The sequence below is a fragment of the Chaetura pelagica genome, unplaced genomic scaffold, assembly GCF_000747805.2.
Source record: "Chaetura pelagica isolate M959 unplaced genomic scaffold, ChaPel_1.0 scaffold74, whole genome shotgun sequence".
NCBI classification, from domain to species: Eukaryota; Metazoa; Chordata; class Aves; order Apodiformes; family Apodidae; genus Chaetura; species Chaetura pelagica.
Genome location: NW_009952982.1, coordinates 157,801 through 179,649, shown reverse-complemented (window position 1 = coordinate 179,649; position 21,849 = coordinate 157,801). Strand labels below are relative to the sequence as shown.

The following is a 21,849-nucleotide window of genomic DNA, read 5'->3' as shown; positions in this document are numbered from 1 at the left end:
AAGTACATAGCTAGCAAAACTAGCAATAGAGGCAATATTGGCCCATTGAGGAATGAGGTGGGAGCCCTGGTGACAGAGGATATAAAGAAGGCAGAGGTGCTGAATGCCTTCTTTGCCTCTGTCTTCACTCCTGCAGGGTCTCCCTATGAGCCCCAGATTCATATAGCCCCAGAAGAAGTCAAGATAGAGGAAGAGTTTGACATGGTAGATGAGGATTGGGTTAGGGATCAGTTGAGTAATCTGGACATCCATAAATCAATGGGTCCAGATGGAATGCACCCAAGGGTGCTGAGGGAGCTGGCGGAGGTCATTGCTAGGCCACTCTCCATCATCTTCAGTAAATCATGGGCAACAGGTGAGGTGCCTGAGGACTGGAGGATAGCAAATGTCACTCCAGTCTACAAGAAGGGCAAGAAGGAGGACCCGGGTAACTATAGACCGGTCAGCCTCACCTCCATCCCTGGAAAGGTGATGGAACAACTTGTTCTTGTGACTATCTCCAGGCACATCAAGGACATGGGGGTCATCAAGAGCAGTCAGCATGGTTTTATCAAGGGTAAATCATGTTTGACTAACCTCATAGCCTTCTATGAGGAAATTACTAGGTGGATAGATGATGGTAGAGCGGTAGATGTGGTTTATCTTGATTTCAGTAAAGCATTTGACACCGTCTCCCACAGCATCCTTGTGGATAAGTTGATCAGGTATGGGTTTGGTGACCAGGAAGTGAGGTGGATTAGGAACTGGTTGAAAGGAAGGAGTCAGAGAGTTGTAGTCAATGGGGTAGAATCTGGTTGGAGGTGTGTTACTAGTGGAGTCCCACAAGGGTCGGTGCTGGGACCGGTGTTGTTCAACATCTTCATCAACGACCTGGATGAGGGTATAGAATGTACCCTCAGCAAGTTTGCTGATGACACTAAGCTGGGAGGAGTGGCTGACACACCAGAAGGCTGTGCTGCCATTCAGAGAGACTTAGATAGGTTGGAGAGTTGGGCGGGGAGAAACATGATGAAATTCAACAAGGGGAAGTGCAGAGTTTTACATTTGGGGAAGAACAACACCATGTCCCAGTACAGGTTGGGGGCTGAACTGCTGGAGAGTAGTGTAGGTGAAAGAGACCTGGGGGTCCTGGTAGACAGGAGGATGACCATGAGCCAGCAATGTGCCCTTGTGGCCAAGAAGGCCAATGGCATCCTGGGGTGTATTAGAAAGGGTGTGGTTAGTAGGTCAAGAGAGGTTCTCCTCCCCCTCTATTCTGCATTGGTGAGGCCACATCTGGAGTATTGTGTCCAGTTCTGGGCCCCTCAGTTCAAGAAGGACAGGGAACTGCTCGAAAGAGTCCAGCGCAGAGCTACGAAGATGATTAAGGGAGTGGAACATCTCCCTTATGAGGAAAGGCTGAGGGAGCTGGGTCTCTTTAGCTTGGAGAAAAGGAGACTGAGGGGTGACCTCATCAATGTTTACAAATATGTAAGGGGTGAGTGTCAGGGAGATGGAGTTAGGCTTTTCTCAGTGATGACCAGTGATAGGACAAGGGGTAATGGGTGTAAATTGGAGCATAGGAGGTTCAAGGTGAATATCCGAAAAAAGCTTTTTTACTGTAAGAGTGACAGAGCACTGGAACAGGCTGCCCAGAGAGGCTGTGGAGTCTCCTTCACTGGAGACATTCAAAACCCACCTGGATGCGTTCCTGTGTGATGTGCTCTAGGTGACCCTGCTCTGGCAGGGGGGGGTTGGACTAGATGATCTTTCGAGGTCCCTTCCAACCCCTAAGATTCTATGATTCTATGATTATTTTGTCTCTGTTAATGGGCACTAATTGGGCATTACCCTTCTGAAAACTTAAGAGTCACTTATTGAACCACAGACAACCTGAATACAAGCATCTTTGCTACCTAAAGAATTTGTGGCAGCATTTTGTGCTACTAGTAGTCCTGCCAAATGTGTTGCAGTTTAGAATGCAGACCCTGGTAGGAATGGACAGAAAATGAAACTCGGTAAATTTTGCATTTATACAATACTATAATTAGAGACCTAATTTCTGTGGAGAGGGAGCGGTAGCTGATCTAAGAAGGAAGTTTATAAAACAAGCTCCAGAACTAATGAAACCTTGTTTCCGCTTTAGTGTGGGTTTCTAGGGATATCTGGCTGTAGGTCCGAGGTGTGACTGAGACTTTTCCCCTGGGACACTTAGAAGGTCACTCACTTCTGTGGACTATTTGTTATCTAACAACTTCTGTGTTGACACTTTTCTTTGAGTTGTTTGAAAAAAACCAACACCCCACTTTTCTCAAAATCTTTTGCCTTTTAGCTGTCCTTGAAATACTAATTTTTGCAGTTTATTTTTTTTCTGAAGTCAACAAGTAGCTTCTGGAGAGAAATAGATACAAAGTGTGATCAAATCTGCCTTGTTTCCTATGAAAAATTTCAAATATTCAAAGTCAGGAGTGACATTCTGCTGCACACTGTATTTATACTGAAGACCGAAGTCTCCCTTGCTGAATTTTTGCATTTGTTCTGTAATTTGCAGGGACTCTTTCTGTCCCTTCCCGTGATGGGCAAACTACTACTAAATAAAGAATATAAAAGATCCTGTGTAAAAGTCTGCACATTTTGGCTTTGTCACTGCAGGGCAGTTTATAGCTAAGAATGTGAAACTACTTCAGACATAAAAAAGCAAACTGCCTCCATAAGGGAGTTTCTCCTACACCAAGTAGTGAGTTTTACCTCTGAGAAGAATGAATGCAGCTATTTCTCCCCCAGACTCTAGTATGGCATTAGCAAGCACTCAAAAAATGTTATTCTGACAGGAATTATATCCTTGCAGTGCTCTGCTTTATAGCATCCCCTTCATTTTTGCTGCTGAGTCACTGCTGCAGATAGGCAGACTCCCAAGTGAGTGCTTTCAGAAAATTCTTCCTTGGCCGTTCCAGGTCAAACTGTGGATGTCAAACCTCCACCCCTTTCTGCACCCTTGGTCACCTTAGAGCTTTGCAGTTCAGTTCACACCATTGGAACCAGATGAAAAAATGAACACATTAAACTTTTTCCAGTGGAAAAGTCTACAACTAGTCTTCTGTAGAGAAATGAAGGAAAAAAGTTTTAACTTTGTAACCCTACAAAGAGAGTAGTAGTGGCAGTGACCTTTTGCTTCCTTCCCAAAACCCTCTTGGAAGTAAATGTCCTACCTGATGTCATGGACCATTTCATTTTCTAAGCAACAGCTATTGAGTCTGCAGGTCAAAAGCAGAGACTGATCTAGAAAACCAGGGGACAATCTCAATCCCTCACAAGGCAATGTCAGCCCTTTAGGGGCTCAGAGGAGGTGGGATCCCATTGCATTCCAGGCAGGACCTACTGCAATGAGCACTGACAGCTTCTTGAAAAGCATCAGCGGTGCAGGCAACGGTCTCAACTCCCTCTATCCTCCGAGAATGACTCAATTGCCCAGGAATTTCTTTGTCTTCTGGAGTCTAGAAAGTGGGGAACAGAAGCAAGAGCCCCAGCAGAGTTCAGCTGGGTAGTGGAGTTGCTAAAACAGTCATGCCTCCATGTCTGAATCTTGGGGTCTTCTCCTCTTAGACTTTCTGTTTAGCCTCTCACTTTCATTGGTGGCTGTACTGTTTTGGCGTGCTTTTTGGTAGTGGGGGAAGGGCCCAGGGTGGCTCCGGTAAGAACCTGAGACTCTACCCCAGCTCCAAAACCAGCCAAGGAGCCATTAGAGGGACAATAGATGCGCCTTTGTGATTAACATACGAAAGAACTGGGACAAGAGCTGAGCCCAGCGAGCAGTTGAAGGTAGAGCTGAGCTAGAGAGGTGAAAGGCAGCGCTGGTTTGGTGAGGAAGAAGGGTAAGAAGGTGCCCAAACAGAAGTTTCCCTGCAACCCATGGCGAGATGCCAGCTGTCCCCCTGCATTCATGGAGGAATGTGGTGGACGTATGTAAGCTCTGCTCATTGTGTTGTCTGTGTCCTGTGTGTGTTTGATTAGTGTGAAATTGAATTATTTTTTCCCCCAGTTGAGTCTGTTTTGCTCGGGACCTTAATCAGTGAAGAACCCTCCTTGTCCTTTGTCTTGACCCATGAGCGTCTAGTTGGCCTTTGTTCTCATCTCACAGTGTGTGTGTGGGGAGCTGAGTGAGCAGCCCTGGGGCTTTCTTTGTTGTCCTGTTAAGTCCAAACCACTACGGTAGCAAAGGCTTGTTTTTTGGTGTTTTTTGGTGTGTTTTTTTTTCTGGTTTGCCCCTTTTTCTGCATCCCAGTTACATAGCAGTTTTCTTTTTGCCTTAAGCAAGAAGGAAACTTTTCTGAGAAGCAAGTCGGACTTCTAGTCACATAGCCTTTGAAGGTACCAAAAGCAGAGTCCTGGCTCTTGCTCTCCAATAACTCTTTTTGTCACATTGTCCCTAAGCAAGTTCCTGAGGCCCTCAAATAAGTGCTTGTACCTACTTGGACATTTTGGTGAACAAAACAAAACAAATCATGGCCTTAAAATTGCTTTTCCTATGGGAAGAAAGGGCAAATATGGGCAGGCTGAAATTCACAAGTACCGGTTGAAGCTGGGATTTACCTATAGCATGATTTATTGACTTGGTTACCAGAGGTGGTGATTTTCAGCCCTTTCCTCAGGTGCAGCCTCCTCCAAGGGAGGTGAAAGCTCAAGAAAATCCTTCCCAGGCAGCTGCAGTCTTACAGGAAGCTGCTAAATGCTGGAGCAAATCTGAGAGGCCTGGCTGCAGCTTAGGGAGAGTGCTGTTGCCACAGGACTAAAGAACACTGCAGCTGAGGGCCTCCAGTGCAGCTCTTTACTCACTGGTCTAATAGGCAAAAAGTAAACCCTCATTTTCCTGTTGTATTATGGGCCATTTGAGAGTGATACACGCAGTTACTCCTTTAGTTGCACCCTAAGCCTCCCTTACAGTAGGTTCAAAGCTTTTCTGGAAGCAAGGCGATTGTGGCATGCACCTTATCTGTGGAAATACGGTTGTAGTCTTCTCCAAGGTAGTTTGAAGGTCAGGCAATTTCTTCCTTTTGCCTGGAGATGCACTGGAAACTCGATGTTGTTCATGGTAATACAGTGAGAACTTTCATCTGGAGTTAAAAAAAAAGCTCTTGGAAGATTTGCTAATAAATTGAGCACAGTTGTTTTATGAGTTGTTACTGGACAAGCATTTTGAAGGGGCAGAAAGGAAAATATTTGTTAGCAATATAGAAAAATCACTGCTACTATCTGAAGTCAGGCAGATGGGACCCAGAAGTGGAGAAAACAGCCACATTCAAACCAAGAAGAACCCTCCTCAAAATAATACAAGGTAGGGATTTTTTATCTACCTTGTTTAGTGATGTAACTATGTATTATGACATTATTGTTTTGTTCTGTAGGAGAGGAAGGGGAAAATGCAATTTTCAGTATGTTGACTGTTGGACTATATGTTACTAAACCACACTTCCCTGAATTAAGCACATACAACTCTGCTTATAAAACCCAATGAAAGGACTTCTGTAAAGACGAAGCCTAAGTAAATAATAATGTAGTTACTGTGCTTGTTATACACTGTTTGGACTTGTGTAGCAAAGCAAACTCAGATACTGGGAAAAGAAGCAGATACAGACTTTAAAACTTGAAGATCGTAAGAAAAAAAATTCTTATGACCTTTAGCTCCCACAAAAACTGAAATACATTTAAATAACTGTAACGCTGAGATACAATTTCTGAAATTTCATCTCCCAGCAGAAGCTTTGAGGGGTAGAAGCATTTTAAGGCAGAACAAGTTCTTCAAGTTAAGCAGCCTTCTTCCTGTGCTATATTTACTAAATTAATTAAGTGTTTTCAGGTTACTACTAACAACTGTGTTCTTAACTGGCAGCCTCCCAGACTAACTTCCAATCAGTTTATGTAAGTCATATTCCCATCACTAGTATAGAAAATCCTGTAAGGTTCCTCAGCATCACCTTTTAAAAATCTGATATGTTTAAACTTGGCTTCCTTTAATGTCGTTTTTCAGCATTCACATATAAAGCTATTGAATTCCTATCACAAACTTGTCCCCAGAGCAATGAAAAACACAACTGTAATTTTGTCATTATTCCACACCTTTCAGAAAACTCACCAAACACTGTAGAACTCATAATGTAGTTTTGATGTTTTTTTCAGTGCAACAACATCCATATCAGAACATCTTTCTGTTGCAGAATGTTTTAAAGACAAAAAACACTTTATGTCACCTTTTGCTATGCCTCTCCACATGTGACAAATGGGTTCTCCCAGTTACCATCGAGCTTCCTTACTTAGTTACACAAATACTAATCTTCACACATAGAAGCTACTGCTTGACCATACCAAAGTCACTAATCTCAATCTGACCTAATGATAAGAGAAGCATCACGGATTTTCAAATAATGCAAAGATTATCATGTATGTGGGGAACAGGGTGGAGAAGAAACCTCAGGATGCTAAGTGAAGCAACATACACACAAGTACGCTATCTGACAGAAATCAAGTAGAGAGAAAGTATGGCAGAGCTGGGGTTGGGAAGGAGCACCTTTGCTTCATGCAGCTCTCATTTAAGCCGTCACAAAAGGCAACAGGAACTGTGATAAAGAAACATGACTTTACATAGTGCTTGTGACCTGACACAGCAGTGAAATTTCAATAGCTTGTCCGTTTGGACTAGTGTAGCTGAACACTTCCTGCACTTTGTTTGTAGCATCTATGGGAGATGTACACTCCTTAGAAAACACAGGGAGCCTGAGCTAAACACAGCATATTGAAGACAGCTAGCTGTTGGGTGCCTAGTTCTAACTTCTGCAATGTGATAAGCAGAGGCCTGGGGAGCAGCCCTTAATGAGAATTGGAAATTCAGCCAGCTAAACAACTGTTTTGATTTTAGTGATGGTATTCAAGTCAAGGCAAGCTCTGAAAATTGGATGACGTAAAAAAGGTCAGTGTCTAACTGAAATATCATGATTCATGTTGGAGGGATCACAGTCTTATAAATTCAGTAGAAAGCATCTGACAGGATGTAAGATCTAGTCCCTTATAAATTCAGTAGAAAGCATCTGACAGGATGTAAGATCTGGTCCCTAACAAGGATGTAATGTAAGTCCAATTTAGGAAAAAAACAAGCCAAGGAACTTCTCAGCCTCAGCCTGTTTTCTGCCCCATTTCTTTGCCTTTTGGCTTGCAGTAACTTTCTGTCACCGTTGACATGGTTACTGGGTATGTAATTTTATGTAATTTCAGACTCTAAAATATTTCAGTATTAAGTATGTAGTGGCCTCTTCTGAATTGTCCTGGCATCCATGAAATAAGATACTTGTTTTAAAACCAGAGGTGTAATCTGCTCTAGGCTGAAGCCTCTAAACTCTAATTCTTAAAGCAGAATTTTCATATCCTTCCCCATGTGGGGTCCTGGGTTCCTTTTGTTCTGCTAGTCCATATTTGTTTTACTAGGAAGACTGTTAAAAGAAACATCTTTCACATAGAAAAAAATCAAGAGCCCAACCTCCTGATGAGATGACTTGCTATGCAGGAAGTCTTTCTTACAAGAAGAAGTGCCAACAGGTCAATGACACTAATGTTAGTGTCATTACTCCTTGTATGTGGATTTTGAATGATTTATATCTTATTAAAAAAACCCAAAACAAACAAATAAAACACACACAAACGCCAAACAAACCCCAAAAAGCCCAAGCCAGAAAATAGCAGCTGAACTAACTCCTTCCAAACACAAGTAACTAATGCCCTTGTTTAGTTCAGGAAAAAACAAGGAACTGTATGGGAACATGAGACGTTAAAGAACTTTATGTTAATTCTAAGACAAATTGTAAGAAAATACTCAACCATCTCCTATCAAAATTAAAATACTGAAGGTATTCTTCAGATATTTTAATCAACAATCAATGGCAGTAATCCATTCCTTGCTTTTCCTCTGCCTGCTACAGATCACCTTAAACTTGCTGCCAGGCTTTTCACACTGTGTGGTGGATGCAAACCTGATGAGTCAAATAAGTCTTCGATGGGAATTTCCTAAAATCTAAGGGATTATACCAAGGATAAAAATATAATCCATGTTGCTCTTGAATTTTTTGGCAATTTAGAATGTGCAAGATAGTGTTGTAAACATCAGTTATATAAAATATTTTGCCCAAATCACATAAGATATTTTTATTATGTGGATTATCAGTACAAGAGGGCTTGACACCAAATGCAAAATAATTGTTTTCCTAGCTAACATTCCTTGTTAATGAATTACACAGCATTTCTCTAGAGTTATTACCTAGTCAGTGCTTGTAAAATACCATTTTATAGTAGATTCACAGACAGCAGCATCTTTGCCTGAAATTAACGGGAATATAAGAGGATTTCCAGACTAAACCCCACCAGTGCTTGGACTGACCCAGGATGGTGTGTTACAAAAGTTTTAGTGCTTTACCTTTTGACAGAAAGGCATGATAAAAGTGGAACTTCTAAGCTTCAATGTGGTAGCTGGCTATGGATCACATTAATCCACCGAATGCCCACAATGTGAGGGCCTCTTTGCCAAGTTTGTGTAAAAAAATCTGAGATGTGAGTCACTGATGTATTACATTAGCTTTATGATGGTTTATCTCCAGCGAGTCAGTGACGATAAAGAAGCTGAGTTAATATTTACCCGTTGTATTTACTAAAATCGCATACTCTTTAATGGCAAATGATCCGTGAAATGGGCTGAAAAGGGGCCAAAAGGAATTGTTCTTTTTGCTAGTACAGCTGCAGCAGAGTCAAGGCCTCTTTTGCCGCAGGGACCAATAAAGGGAAGAGTTATCAATCCCAGTATGTCACTGCAGGGGGAATAGTTAAAACTTTCATGCCTGCAATAGCAATGAATCTGTGGCAAGTGAGCAACTTATTTAGAATCTCTCTGTCAGTCTGAATTTCTTTCTGAAAAGCTACCATGTATTTCTTCTGAAAACCTCTGTGTTGCCACACTTGACTATAAAAAGCTTCATTTGACTGTGAATATCCCTCCCCTGTCAGTAGCCCTGAAACCGTTGCAGGGGATTGAAGCATTCAGTGATTACTAAGAAGTGCAGCCAGCACTCTGGAGAAGCCAGAAGTAACAGCTCTGGTTAATCACTGACAAGAACTGTTCTCCCCAAGAAATGGCAATGGAATGGCAAAACAGACAGAGCAGACAAGCAGAGGTAAGAAAATGGCTAGATACAGCAAAAGTTGACTAGGTTTCTTGTTTCTCTAATTAGCAAGAGATGTGCTTTTGCTTTTCATAAGGGAGGATCCCAGATGACTGATACTAGTTTCCTTCCTGAGTGGAGAATAAGTGGATGGTGGTTCAATTATTTATTTATTTAATTCGGTCTGGTCCTTGAACACAATTTTAACATGTGCTTTTCATGTTCTTCCCAGGCCCCTAAGTGCTAAGTGGGGCTTGCAGGAGGAAATCATGCTTCAGCTCATGCCTCCTGCCCACTCTGGCATGCTCTTATACAAGACAATGGGCTGGAAGTTACAGTGGACAGCCTTACCATGTCTTTGTCATCTAAGGACTATTCCAACATGAGGGGTCTCTTTGACAAATAGTTCATATATGGTTCCTGCTGCCTTCTGGGAGCAAAGGGATTATTTTTTTTTCCAGGATCAGGAATCATGCTCCTCGAATTCTAGTCTTCTTTCTGTTCTCATACCAGTACAAACAAAATAGATGTCTTGATTGCCTAGGTAGGAATGAGGAAAAAAAAAAAAAGAGAATTATGATTTAAAAAAATGGACTCATCTCAGGAGAGCTGTGCATCAGGATTTTGGCACTAGCTTTAATTTGGGAAAATTACTAGGGTTCAGCTTTCCATCTTTACCTCAACTAGGCACTCTTTGCCATTGTTTGTGGTCTACTGACATACGTGATTTTTCTCCTGGCCTTCACAGCCCTTCTCTACACCTGTCATTGACACTGTTTTGTGGCCTCAACTAGAACTCAATTTGAAAGTTAATATGGGAAATTGCTGATTTGGTTGTTACTACTATATTCAGTTTTAGATTATACTCATATCTGCAATATCATATTCTCATGGTTCAGTTTGTCTACTAGATATTCTGCTGATTTTCTTTGCAATTATTTGTGTGGAGACCAGCAGGGAAGGTGTTTTGTGAATAAAAGGACAAGCTGTAGAAATCTATTCCTTCCATAACTGGTGTCACAAAGACAGTCAGTTCTATGTTCTAGCCAAAATGGCAGGGCTTCAAGAACAGACTTTACCTTCCAGAAGTGCCCTGCCTCAAGTGCAACTGACAATGGAATTAATGGGGCATGGACAATGGGAAAGGGGTAACATGAACTCATGTTTCATGTAGTGCACAATGTTCTCACCTACCAGGGCAGAATTTTTTAAGAGCAACAGCAGCAGCAAATCTTCATCTGGCAGACTTTGGCACCTGCAATTCTGTAAGCCACTTCATCAGCAGATCATAACTGTAGGGGGAGCAGCTAAAAGAAGCAGTGGGCCAGATGTAGGACACTTAACTTTGTTAATGCAGGAAAGCTTGATAAACAGTGAGCAAGATGAAGTTCTCAAGGACTAGCTTACTGTCTGCCAACCAGATAAGAGTGCATTCACCCCAGTGAGTGCATGCACAGATCCAACCTGAGGATTTGCAATAAGGGTGAATCCCAAGTCCACTTAAAATTATGTTTGTTCCTGCTTACTACTGGCAATCTTTTTGACATTAGTGTATTCCTAAAGGGGCATGGAGAAGTTGAAAGTGTGGGAACATATGCTACCCATGTTTGATTTGTTGGCACATGGTGAGAGGCCTCTGTCAGAGGCAGTTCCCCCACAGCACAGATAAGGTGAAGAAATGCTAGGTCAGCTTGTGCCAACAGAGCAAATAAACCTCTAAAAGACACCCTAAAGTTACTGACATCACACATCTGTTACAGGATGTTTCAGAACTGTCCTATAGTGGAGTGTAGATCAGCTCATGACTGAGCCCACTTGATTTTTTATGGGTGTGTGATAATGTATTAAAGAACTCTGATAGCACCAAGAGACCCCTTTGCAGCATAATTTAGGAGGTGAAGGAGTGAACTGTGGTCTACATTTTGGTGGGGCTTGGGCACTACTACCTTATGCTGTTTAGAGAAAACAGCACCTCTGTGTGCTTAAAGAATAAATTCCTATATATGACTGGTGCAATTAAATCCCATTTGTGCAGTAAAGGTAAGAACTTTGCACTTTGTGGATTAATGTCATTCTTTGTCTGTAAATCTCTGGCTGTTTTTGTAAGGTATTTTGCATACAGTTCTTATAGGACATTACCCTCTTGCCAAAATTTTTTGTTCTAAATAAACCACAGATGATGTCTGACCTTACAATATTTTTTTACTCTAACTTTTAGAAGTCCCCAGTAAGCTAGAAGAGGCAACAAATAATTTTTATGAGCTGGAGGATTGTGCTGGTATGCAAGCCAGAGAAAGACAGCAATGATTGCTTGGTACTAATCAGATGTTATGAAGAGAAAAAATATATTGTTGCCAAAGAAAAAGATGTAGGGGTGTGTGTGTGTGTGGGGGCGGCTGTGTCAAAGAAAGGAAGAAAGGAAAGGACAGCTCTCTCTTCACATAAAGAAAGGTCTGGATACCTGTTCTCTGAAAGACAAGAGGTAGCTGAGTGCTAAACATGAACCACTGAAAGAAAATTCAACAAAGCTCCACCTTTCAGGGAGTTTGCCATCAATGTTTTGTCCTCACGCCAAATTCCTGGACTATAAAAATCTGCCCATAAGACAAGAAAAAAAACATTTCCCTGGAAGGATTTTCAAGTTATCACTTCATGGCAAGATGGAAATAAAACAGGGGAGGTCGTTTTGGATCTTCTGCCTAATCTGGAGTTTTTGCAAAGGCAAAGAACCAGTTCAGATAGGTAAGAAGAAAGTCTAATTCTCAGATTATTTGCTCACATATTACTTTACATAGGTGATTAATGGAACTGCCAAATGAAAATGTGTAACATATTCATGTAAGAGCTATAGGCATGCCAGATACTGTTTAACATTGTACATTTTCATCCTTAATGCCAATGTTTTAGTATGTTGCTTTTTTTCTTTCACTACTAGGTAGTTTATGAAGTGTTTTATATCTTAAGTGATTAATCTTCAAGAGGAGACCCTCTGGATGCAGTTTGCATCATCAAAAAATGGTGTCACTCTTAAACACATTTCACATACATTCTTCATAGAAGAAATACGTTACTATAACGCTTGCTAGGCTTGACTGAGCAGTATTAAATACTCTGTTATGAGTAAATACATTTTTGTGATCTGCTGCATTGTTACCTCCTGCATTGGTTTTGAATGTCTTACACTTCCCAGTTGCTTAATACACAAACTATTGATGACTGCTATTGCTGTCTCAGTAATTCTCACATCTCCACTTCCAAGAACAGCCAAACCTTCTAATATCCCCTTATTATTATGTAGAAAATTGATAAATTACCCCACTCCAGTGCTGCAAAGGCAAATTACAGTCCTTTTAAAAAGCTGCTTCTGTAAAGGCTTCTTGGCACTTGAGTTTCTACTGCACATTTCTAACATTAAGACCTGAATTTTTCTTTTTTTTTCCCTGCTGATTCTTAGGTAGGAGTATTTAACAATATTTTAGAGTTCACTGAGTACACTAATGACTGATTTTTATTTGATCTGTGACAGATGTCGCTATGTTGGTTTTTCCTAAATGTGCTGCATAAACAAGCCTATTTTCACTTGTCATTATTTCAGATATACCTAGAAGAAATGTTAAAAAAATTCTGCAGCAAGCATATCTTATTTAATTCACAGTGATCCAGATGGGCTTTGTGCAACTCAGTGGTATGAAAACTCAAGCATAGGAAGTTCCATCTCAACATGAGGAAGAACTTCTTTACTGTGAGGGTTACAGAGCACTGGAACAGGGTCCCCAAAGAGGTTGTGGAGTCTCCTTCTCTGGAGACTTTCAAGACCTGTTTGGATGCCTTTCTGAGTGATCTGCCCTAGATTTTTTGGTCTTGCTCCAGCAGGGGGATTGGACTTGATGATCTTCGGGGGTCCCATCCAATACCTATTATTCTGTGATTTTATGATTCTGTGAAAACTACTTTCTGAAATGATGTCTTAGATGTTCTTAAAAATATGTATCAATATCTCCGACAGAGGTAAAACTCAGAGGTCCAAGACATGAATTTTGGTTGAGATTAAAAACAAGTAGCTGTGAGCTGGCTGCTGAAGCTGATGGCAACCTCACCTGCTGAGATCAGTGACTGCTCTTTTGCTTAAGAGTCAGGTCATCTGTGGTATTGCCTTGAAGGGACTCAATTAAGGACTTCAGACCAAGGTCTCGCCTGTGTTAAGAAGCAATATTTCAAAAGTAGAAATGAGATTTAGGCAGCCAGGATGACATTCCTCTCACTTCACTAAGATATCTACAAGGTAAAATGTATCTACTGTGTAAATGCTGCAGGGTGCCAATGCAGTTGGCACCACCCAATAACCTTTATAGACAATGGAGAAAACATGCAGTGTTGGAACATCTTCTTTCAAGGTAGATATGGAAGCTAGTGAAGCTGAACCCCTTCTGGTTCTCATTGTTAACTTCAAAGGAGCCTGGACTCATCTGCTCACTTTGGAGGTATCTCTAGCATAGACATCAACATTTTAGAGAGATGAAACTCCCTCCCACAAGTTAGTATATTCCACTGATTAATATTTTTCCCTTTGAAAATCTCTCCTTTAATGTTTTCCAACAAAGAGAAGAAAAAAAGAAAAACGTCTCGTGTAGTGAATTTCTAATCTCCCTTCCTATGAATTTTTCTTTAGTCCACGTCTCTACTGTCAGTAGGAGCGAATGTGCCACCTGGGGCAATTTCCACTTTCATACATTTGACCATGTTAAGTTCACTTTTCCTGGAACCTGCACATATGTCTTTGCTTCGCACTGCAATGACAGCTACCAGGACTTTAACATCCAGATCAGGCGCAGTGACAGGAATAGCTTCCTGATCTACTTCACGGCCACCATAGATGGAGTGATCTTGGAGGTGAAGGACACGGGCATCACAGTGAATGGAAACAAGTGAGTAAAGACCGTATTGTTGCTTTCTTGTGCAACAGTTTTACTGCTGTGTATTAGCAACATGTGGTCTGTCTAGGAAGGGGACCTTTTCTGCAGAGGTGCAAATGGCTGTGTATGATATGTTCATACATACATGTTGAACAGGGTATTGCAAAGAGTCCACCCCATAGTGGTGGAGGAGGCAAGAAGCATGTAAACTACATCTTCCCTCCATCAACATCAATGTGTTAAGCAAAAGGCAATGTGTGTGCTACAAGAATAAAAGGTGTGGGTTTCCTTAATGATGCTTTTATCTGGGAGGGAGGGATGGGTGGGAGGAGATAAAATAAACACTTCACTTACAGAAGGTTTTGATTTTTTATTTTTTTTTCTCAAAAAAATATTCTGTGGTACTAATCCTACTTTTTCATGGTGATGTTAGGGAACAGATGGTACATTTTAGGAAAAGTTTTCTGTTTTCAGACAGATTAGTCTAGAAAATCACACTGTTTCACAGATCACAACTTATTAAACAGAAGGCAGAAGTTTCAAAAGTCAAAATTCTCACCTTTAATTCCAATCTGAAATGAACCAGAAAGCAAACTGCTTTCAGAAGAGTAAAAAAACTCCGAAAACGCAAGGTAAAAAGTCATATGCAACAGTAGCTGAAAGTTGGGCACAATTTTAAGTCCTCATGAGAAGTGCAGTGACCTGCTCCTAGCATATAGGGCCAAGGCAAGCTCTGAGTGTGGGAAAAATCTTCACAATATTGTTGTAGAGAAAATTGCATGCATTTGTTCTGTCTTCTCTTGACAACCTGCTAGAAATAACCAAATCTAGAATGGCATGACTCAGTTGAAATTATAGTAGCAAAGCCCAGATGTATCTTCAAAGGGGCAACAAATCTATCTTTTAGCCATTTTCTGGTTTTCTAAGTTTTTCAGGCTCTGGCAAAATGAATGGTAATTGCCTTGGTGAGATGAAAAGTAATGTAGGTCTGAGCCACACCAGTACATGTGTAACAGAACAGACCTATTTTCACACCTCTGTGAATCCCAAGTGTCAGGGAAAGCCTAGAGGGAAGATGAAAGCCTGAAGTATCTTCATGTGGAGAGCCATTTTCCCAGTATTGTGATCTGGCTCATTCTAACCTTTTGGGTTAGGTACTCAGGATACGTAAACAAGCAGAGCTGCGTTAGTATCAGTTAAGTTATTAATGTAGTATTGACACATGCAGACCAAAAGACATTGTGTTGTGGATTAAGGTTTGTAAAAGGTCACAGTGGATGTGGTGAACATATTTAGTGCATTGTGTGGATGAAAGCTGATCTTGAAAAGAATGGCCCATGGCTTATTTAGCCCTTTTCAACTAGTTTGTCTTACTGTATCTCTGAGAGGATTTAATCAGTCTCTTTTTCAATGCAATCTGTTTTGTTCCCTCCAACCTCCAGGATCCCCATGCCATTCAGCTTTAAGAGCATCCTGATCGAGGACACCTGTGCTTACTTCCAAGTCACTTCCAAGCTGGGCCTGACACTCAAGTGGAACTGGGCTGACACTCTCCTAGTATGAACTGCCAGTTAGTTGTTTTTCTCTTGGTGAACTTCATCAGTGACAAAAAGCAGAGCTGGATGCAGGCACTGTGTTGATATAAGAGATTATGGGGGGAGGTATCACTGTATCCATAAGCTGATAAGGACATAACTAACTAGGTAATAGCTTAATGGTGCAGGGGCATGGCATCACAACCTCAAGACATTCCCAACTAATTTTATGTGACAAAACATGTAGTGAAAGAAGTAGTTAACGATCTGCTTCTGCACCTAGACACCCACAAGTCTGTGGGGCCTGATGGGATCCATCCTGGAGTATAGAGAGAGCTGGAGGGGAGCTCACCAAGCCTCTCTCCATCATTTTATAATATCCTGGTCAGCAGGAGAGATCTCAGATGACTGGAGGGTGGATAATGTGACACCCATCTAGAAGAAGGACTGGAAGGAAGATCTGGGGAACTACAGGCCTGTCAGCCTGACCTTGGTACAAGGAAAGATCAGGGAGAAGCTCATCCTGAGTGGGCAAGTGTAAGGCAGTCAGGAGACCAGGGCCAGACAGCAGGGGTTTATGAAAGGGAGGGCTTACTTTCTATGAGCATGTGACCCACCTTTTGGATGAATAGAAGGCTGTGGATGTTTTCTACCTAGACTTTAGCAAGGACTGTGACACCATCTCAGACAGCATTCTCCTGGAAAAGCTGGTGAATCATGGCATAGACAAGTGTACTCTTCAGTGGGTAAAAAGCTGGCTGGTTGGCCAGGCCCAGAGAATTGTGGTAAATGGGGTCAAATCCAGCTGGCAGCCAGTCACTAGTGGTGTCCGTCCATGGTCAGTTTTGAGACCAATCTTGTTCATCATCTTTATCAATGATCTGGATGAGGGCATTGACTGCACCCTCAGTAAGTTTTCAGACAACTCCAAATTGGGTGGAAGTCTTGATCTGCTAGAGGGTAGGAAAGCACTGCAGAGGAACCTTGACAGGCTGGAGCAATGGGCCAAGGCCAACTGTTCAATAAAACCAAGTGCCAGGTCCTGCATTTTGGTCACAACAACTCCAGGCTTGTGGAAGAGTGGCTGGAAAGCTGCCTGGTCGAAAAGGACCTGGGGCTGCTGGTGGACTGACTAAGTAGGCCAATGGCATCCTGGCCTGCATCAGGAATAGTGTGGCCAGCAGGACCAGGGTGTTCGTGTCCCTGTACTTGGCACTGGTGAGGCTGCACCTCGAGCACTGTGTGCAGTTCTGGGCCCCTCACTATAGGAAGGACATTGAGGTTCTAGAGCATTTCTAGAGAAGAGCAACCAAGCTGGTCAAGGGTCTAGAGAACAACTCATATGAGGGGAGGCTGAGAGAACTGTCATTGTTTAGTCTGGAGAAAAGAAGGCTGCGGGGAGACCTCATTGCCTTCTACAACTACCTGAGGGGAGGTTGTAGGGAGTTGGGTGTTGGCCTCCTCTCTCAAGTGAGTAATGACGGGAAATGGTCTGAAGTTGTGGCAGGGGAGGTTTAGATTGGATTTTAGGAAGAATTTCTTTACTGAAAGAGTGATCAGGCACTGGAACAGCCTGTCCAGGGAGGTGGTTGAGTCACTATCCCTGGAGGTATTCAAAAGCCATGTAGATTTGGTACTTCAGGACATGTTCTACTGGCTAAGGTTGTGACAATTCTCTGTGATTAACTCTGAAGATCACACCTCTGCAGTTATCTGCTTCCTCCATGGGGCACTAGCAGTAGCACAGCGAGTCTCTTTATGTCTGACTTGTTACATCTGTCTCGATGCATATTTTATGTGAGATCTTGGCCTCCCATTGCACAGCCTTGCTATGTGCATTTTCCCCTCTATACATCTACTAAAAAATATTCTCTTCTGCAACAGTGTGTTTAGACTTAGTCAGAACACTTATCCTCCACAATCAGGGTAGAGATTGAATAAATGAAATCTGTTATGTCATGTTTTGCAGTTTAGAGGCATGGAAGGTGAATAAAGAAAAAAAAATATAATCAGGGAGTAGTTAAGTGGTATACAAATTCTGATTTAGTGAAATATTTTCTTCCCCCCTTCCCCAGTACTAATTCCTATCTGAAGTATTATAAGCACCACCTGTAGAGTAGGCAAAATTTTAGGGTGGCACATTTGTAGGAAAAGCAGTGTCTCTTTTTGGTGGACCTGAGTGACTCCAGTACTACCCTCCAAGTATGTAGGAGTGCTTAGGTGCAGTAATTCTACCTAGCAAGGCAATCGTGCTAACGTGGCTCTGTATTGCCTCCAGGTATGGGGAGAGTGAAGGTGCTTCTTTGCAGTACCCAGCAGCAGATCACAGTTTCCTAACCTGCTCAGAGTGTAGCTGTGGTACCTTCCAAGAGGTACTACCTATCTATATACCAGTGTCTCTATACTGGGAGACACTTGCCCAAGTATTAATCCAGTATTCTGCTTCAGTTAGTTCTTTAATAGGTAGGAATGACAACTGGTAGACGATTATCTTCCCATTTATGTTCAGCCTGCCTGCAAGTAACTTTTCTGGCAGGTTTGTAACAGAAAAGGAGACTACTACAAATTTCTAACGAACCTTTCTGCTTTTCTGTTGTGAACCACTTTGTAACGTGATGTGGGGAGAAGACCTCAAACTCTGGGTTTCCTCTTTTCTTTTGTAGCTGGACCTGGAAGAAACATATAAAGATAAAATATGTGGTCTATGTGGGAACTATGACGGCAATGAGAAGAATGATTTGATTTTGGATGGTAGGCCATTAATATAGAGTATTCCACATAGAACAGAATATGTGACACAGAACTTGGTATTTGTTCCCTCTTAGCAGGGTTTCAGACTTCCAGACAGACACTCTGAAACATGTGAACATTTCTATATACAAGAGGTGTATTTTAAGAGGTTCTGGGATGTTTTGGGTTCCTCTACTGTGTGCAGTGCTCAAGAGTCTCAAACATCTTTGAACCAACTTAATTGTCAGGCTATCATGCAGCCACATTACTCAGTTTCCCACTGATAATAGTGAACTGTAAGAAACTTGTATTCTCAAAGGAGGCACAAGTGCATTTTCTGTCTTCTGTTTCATCATTTTACAGTTGGGCATCAAGTGTGATCGTTTTTGCCTCTGTAATGAAATTATCATCACTGACCCAGAGAGATTTCACTGACCATCTTTGCAGAAACTGTGGTGCCATCCACTGACACCTTCAGATATGGTATTGAACTGGAAAGAGGCCAATACAGCAAACAACTGATGCTACAATCCTTCTGTGACTAGAAAGAAATCTATAGCATGATATATTAGCTGCAGGTCTGGAGCCGAAGTTATAACATCATCCCTTCATGTAATACCTGTGCTTCTTAAGTCACCAGAAAAATACTATCATCTACCTCACCCATTGAGAAAGAATCCTGAAATTTTATTAAAATACCATTTAAATGATAGATATGAGGTTCATTTTAATATTTCATATTGAACTTTATGGATGCATTTTTATCATGTTTCACAAACACAGTAGGTAAAAACGAAAGCTGGCTCAAATTTTTCTGAAGAAATCTTTTCATACTGAGAATCATTGCTCTAAGATAAACAGACTTATTTTATGCATCTGGTTCCACAGATGACAGGCTCCCACACACAGGGCCAGGTGGGAGGAATCTCACATCCCTCCTTTCTGCTCTGCATACATCCTTCTTCCTGGGCTGAGCAGTAGTCAGACTGTCTGCCTATCCTAAGATCTACTAAATGTAAAGGTCCAAAATTTCTTCTCACTTTTAGACTCCTTCCTCTTGAGGAAAAAAAAGGAAGAAGCCTATTTCTGCATGGAGCAGCTCTTCTTGAAACTTGATATTCTTGATATTCTCTAATGTCATCAGTTAAGATTCTTGCCAAATCACAGAGTTCAAGGCATGAGAATAGCTTCTGTTTCTAGGAAAGTTAGTAATAAAGCACCTGAAAACAATACTTTTGTGGAAATAATTTTCTCAGGCCTGCACTTAGTTAAGGGTCTGATCCAACACTGGAGAATATACCTGGCCAGAAATTTGTCTATTATATCTTTTTTTAAAGAGATAAATAAATAATCAGAAACTCGCAATTCTTTCCATAGATACGGAGATAATATACAGATACAGAGACATGAATACTCTCCATAAAAATATAGAAATTTCAAATTTTGCCAGAAAGATTTCCCATGTCCAGTATCAAGTTCTGGTAATGCTTGAGAAAATGCACTCCTCTAGCTACTGTGATGGTTACATACATGTATTGTGTGCCTGACTTTGTCCTGCTCCCTCTTTCAGTTTTCTCTAGCTTGTGAAAAATAATACATTTACAGATGATTATAAATTTATACACCTAAGGCTGAACTTTAAGTTGTGATGTATGACTATTACACATGCACATACAAAACTCTCTGATGAAATACACCCATAGAGAACAGCAGTCTTTGAAAGTGATGAGGTGCAATAGAAAGGTCAAGAGTCTCATGTGGTTATAAATGCCCAGACTGAGAGCAGGCCATGATACAAGTGTGCCAAATTCCTTGATCTAGCTCAACAGAAGATATATCAAGCTGTCATCCCATAATGTGGATGCTGTAGTTAAGTTTGGACATTTGATGAAAAACATACAACCTTAGACCCCAAAGTTTAAATGCATTTTTATAGCACATTAACTGTTCTGAAGAATTACAGGCAGTTACTTAGTTGTGTTTTGGGATTTTGCAGGATATAAAATGCATCCGAGGCAGTTTGGGAACTTCCACAAAGTAGAGGATCCATCACAAAAGTGTGCTGATGTGACTCCAGATGGCCACACAGGAAGACATCCTAGAAGGGAAGATGATACATGCAGTAAATATGTATGTATGTGTGGCCAAGAAGTATAAACCCCCCTAAACAGTCTCTGGAGAGACTGTTGAAGAAAATGTTAATTACAGACCATTCAGTGAGCTGATTTTTTCAGGAGTCTACTCATGAATCTGTCAGATGTTGATTTTACAGCTGAAAGAATATCCTATTACAGTGTTAAAGAAATTGATAGTGGGAAAATACACAAGTAAATGACAGCTTCTGGTCCAAGAAAAAGGACTTAATGACAGAAAGTTAAGATTGGATAATCACCTGAGGTCCCTTCCAACTTGAATTATCCTGTGACCCTGAAATTGTGTCATCAAAAATTGGGATGCACATTCATAAACCTGGAAGTTGGTTAAAATGTCAACTATTGCTTTTCCTTCTTTCCTTTTCTACAGAAAAAGAGATGTAAGAAACTTCTGTCCCGTTTTGGAAACTGCCCCAAAGTTGTTGCATTTGATGACTATGTAGAGACCTGTACTGAGGATATGTGCCACTGTGCAGTTAATTCTCCTTATTCTGATTTGGTTTCCAGCTGCATATGCAGCACTTTAAATCAGTACTCTCGAGACTGTGTCCTCAAGAAGGGAGACCCTGGGGAATGGAGAACCAAAGAACTTTGCTGTAAGTAACTGCTGCTCTGGAGATTTATTTCAGGTTAGGTATATATGTATGTATTCTGATCCCAGCAGAGCAAAGCTAGGAGCTCTGTAGAAATACTTCAACAGAATAATTGTTAATGAAAAACCTTCTACAAATTTTAACTTAATTTTGCTCCTTAAATTATAATCATGTTGTCTCCCTCCTCCTTATGGCTAAATTTTCTCCGGTTCTTTTTGAATTTTATGCACAGTTAACTCATGGTTTAAAAGTTGACAAAGCCTTTGTTTAAAAGTTAATATCTAGTCAGAAGAAGTCACTGGGAAGTCTAATCTGTTTATCCTTAGAATACCCCGTGTTTCATGCTCTGCAGTGGAAGAGTGCTTCCTGAAGTCATGACACAAGTAGCTCTCCCAGACTGTTGGTGTGGATTGAGATGGAGCATTAATGACAGAATGACTAATGCTCAGGCAAAAAATAAACTATTATAACTCCATAAATGATTTTGGTTTCCTTTGCTTGTGTCATGACTTCAGCCAACCTTGAGCTAGTAAAATAATGTGAAATAACTCATATTTCCCAGCAGCATTGTTGTATTTTTTTCCCAGAGATGAAGTAAAAGACCATAAAAAGTTCCTTTATAAATTAAACAAACATGACACATTTGAATAGAATGATATGGGGGAAAGGAGGAAGAAGAAGTTGGGTGGTGATGTGAGAGCTCATATAAATACATCATTAACTCTTTTCATTTGGTCTTGCAGATCAGGAAT

General features: G+C 41.2%; 1 protein-coding gene across 1 annotated transcript in view; it reads left to right on the top strand.

The window, feature by feature from the left end:
• The first annotated feature begins 11,833 nt into the window (after positions 1-11,833).
• The window catches only part of LOC104387633 (mucin-5B), a 54,480-nt gene continuing 44,464 nt past the window's right edge, over positions 11,834-21,849 (top strand). The window contains exons 1-7 of the mRNA XM_009996413.1: positions 11,834-11,915; positions 13,843-14,098; positions 15,529-15,643; positions 18,285-18,372; positions 20,348-20,481; positions 20,875-21,100; positions 21,841-21,846. Coding sequence (XP_009994715.1) covers positions 11,834-11,915; positions 13,843-14,098; positions 15,529-15,643; positions 18,285-18,372; positions 20,348-20,481; positions 20,875-21,100; positions 21,841-21,846 — 907 coding nt within the window. The remainder of the gene's footprint in view (positions 11,916-13,842; positions 14,099-15,528; positions 15,644-18,284; positions 18,373-20,347; positions 20,482-20,874; positions 21,101-21,840; positions 21,847-21,849) is intronic.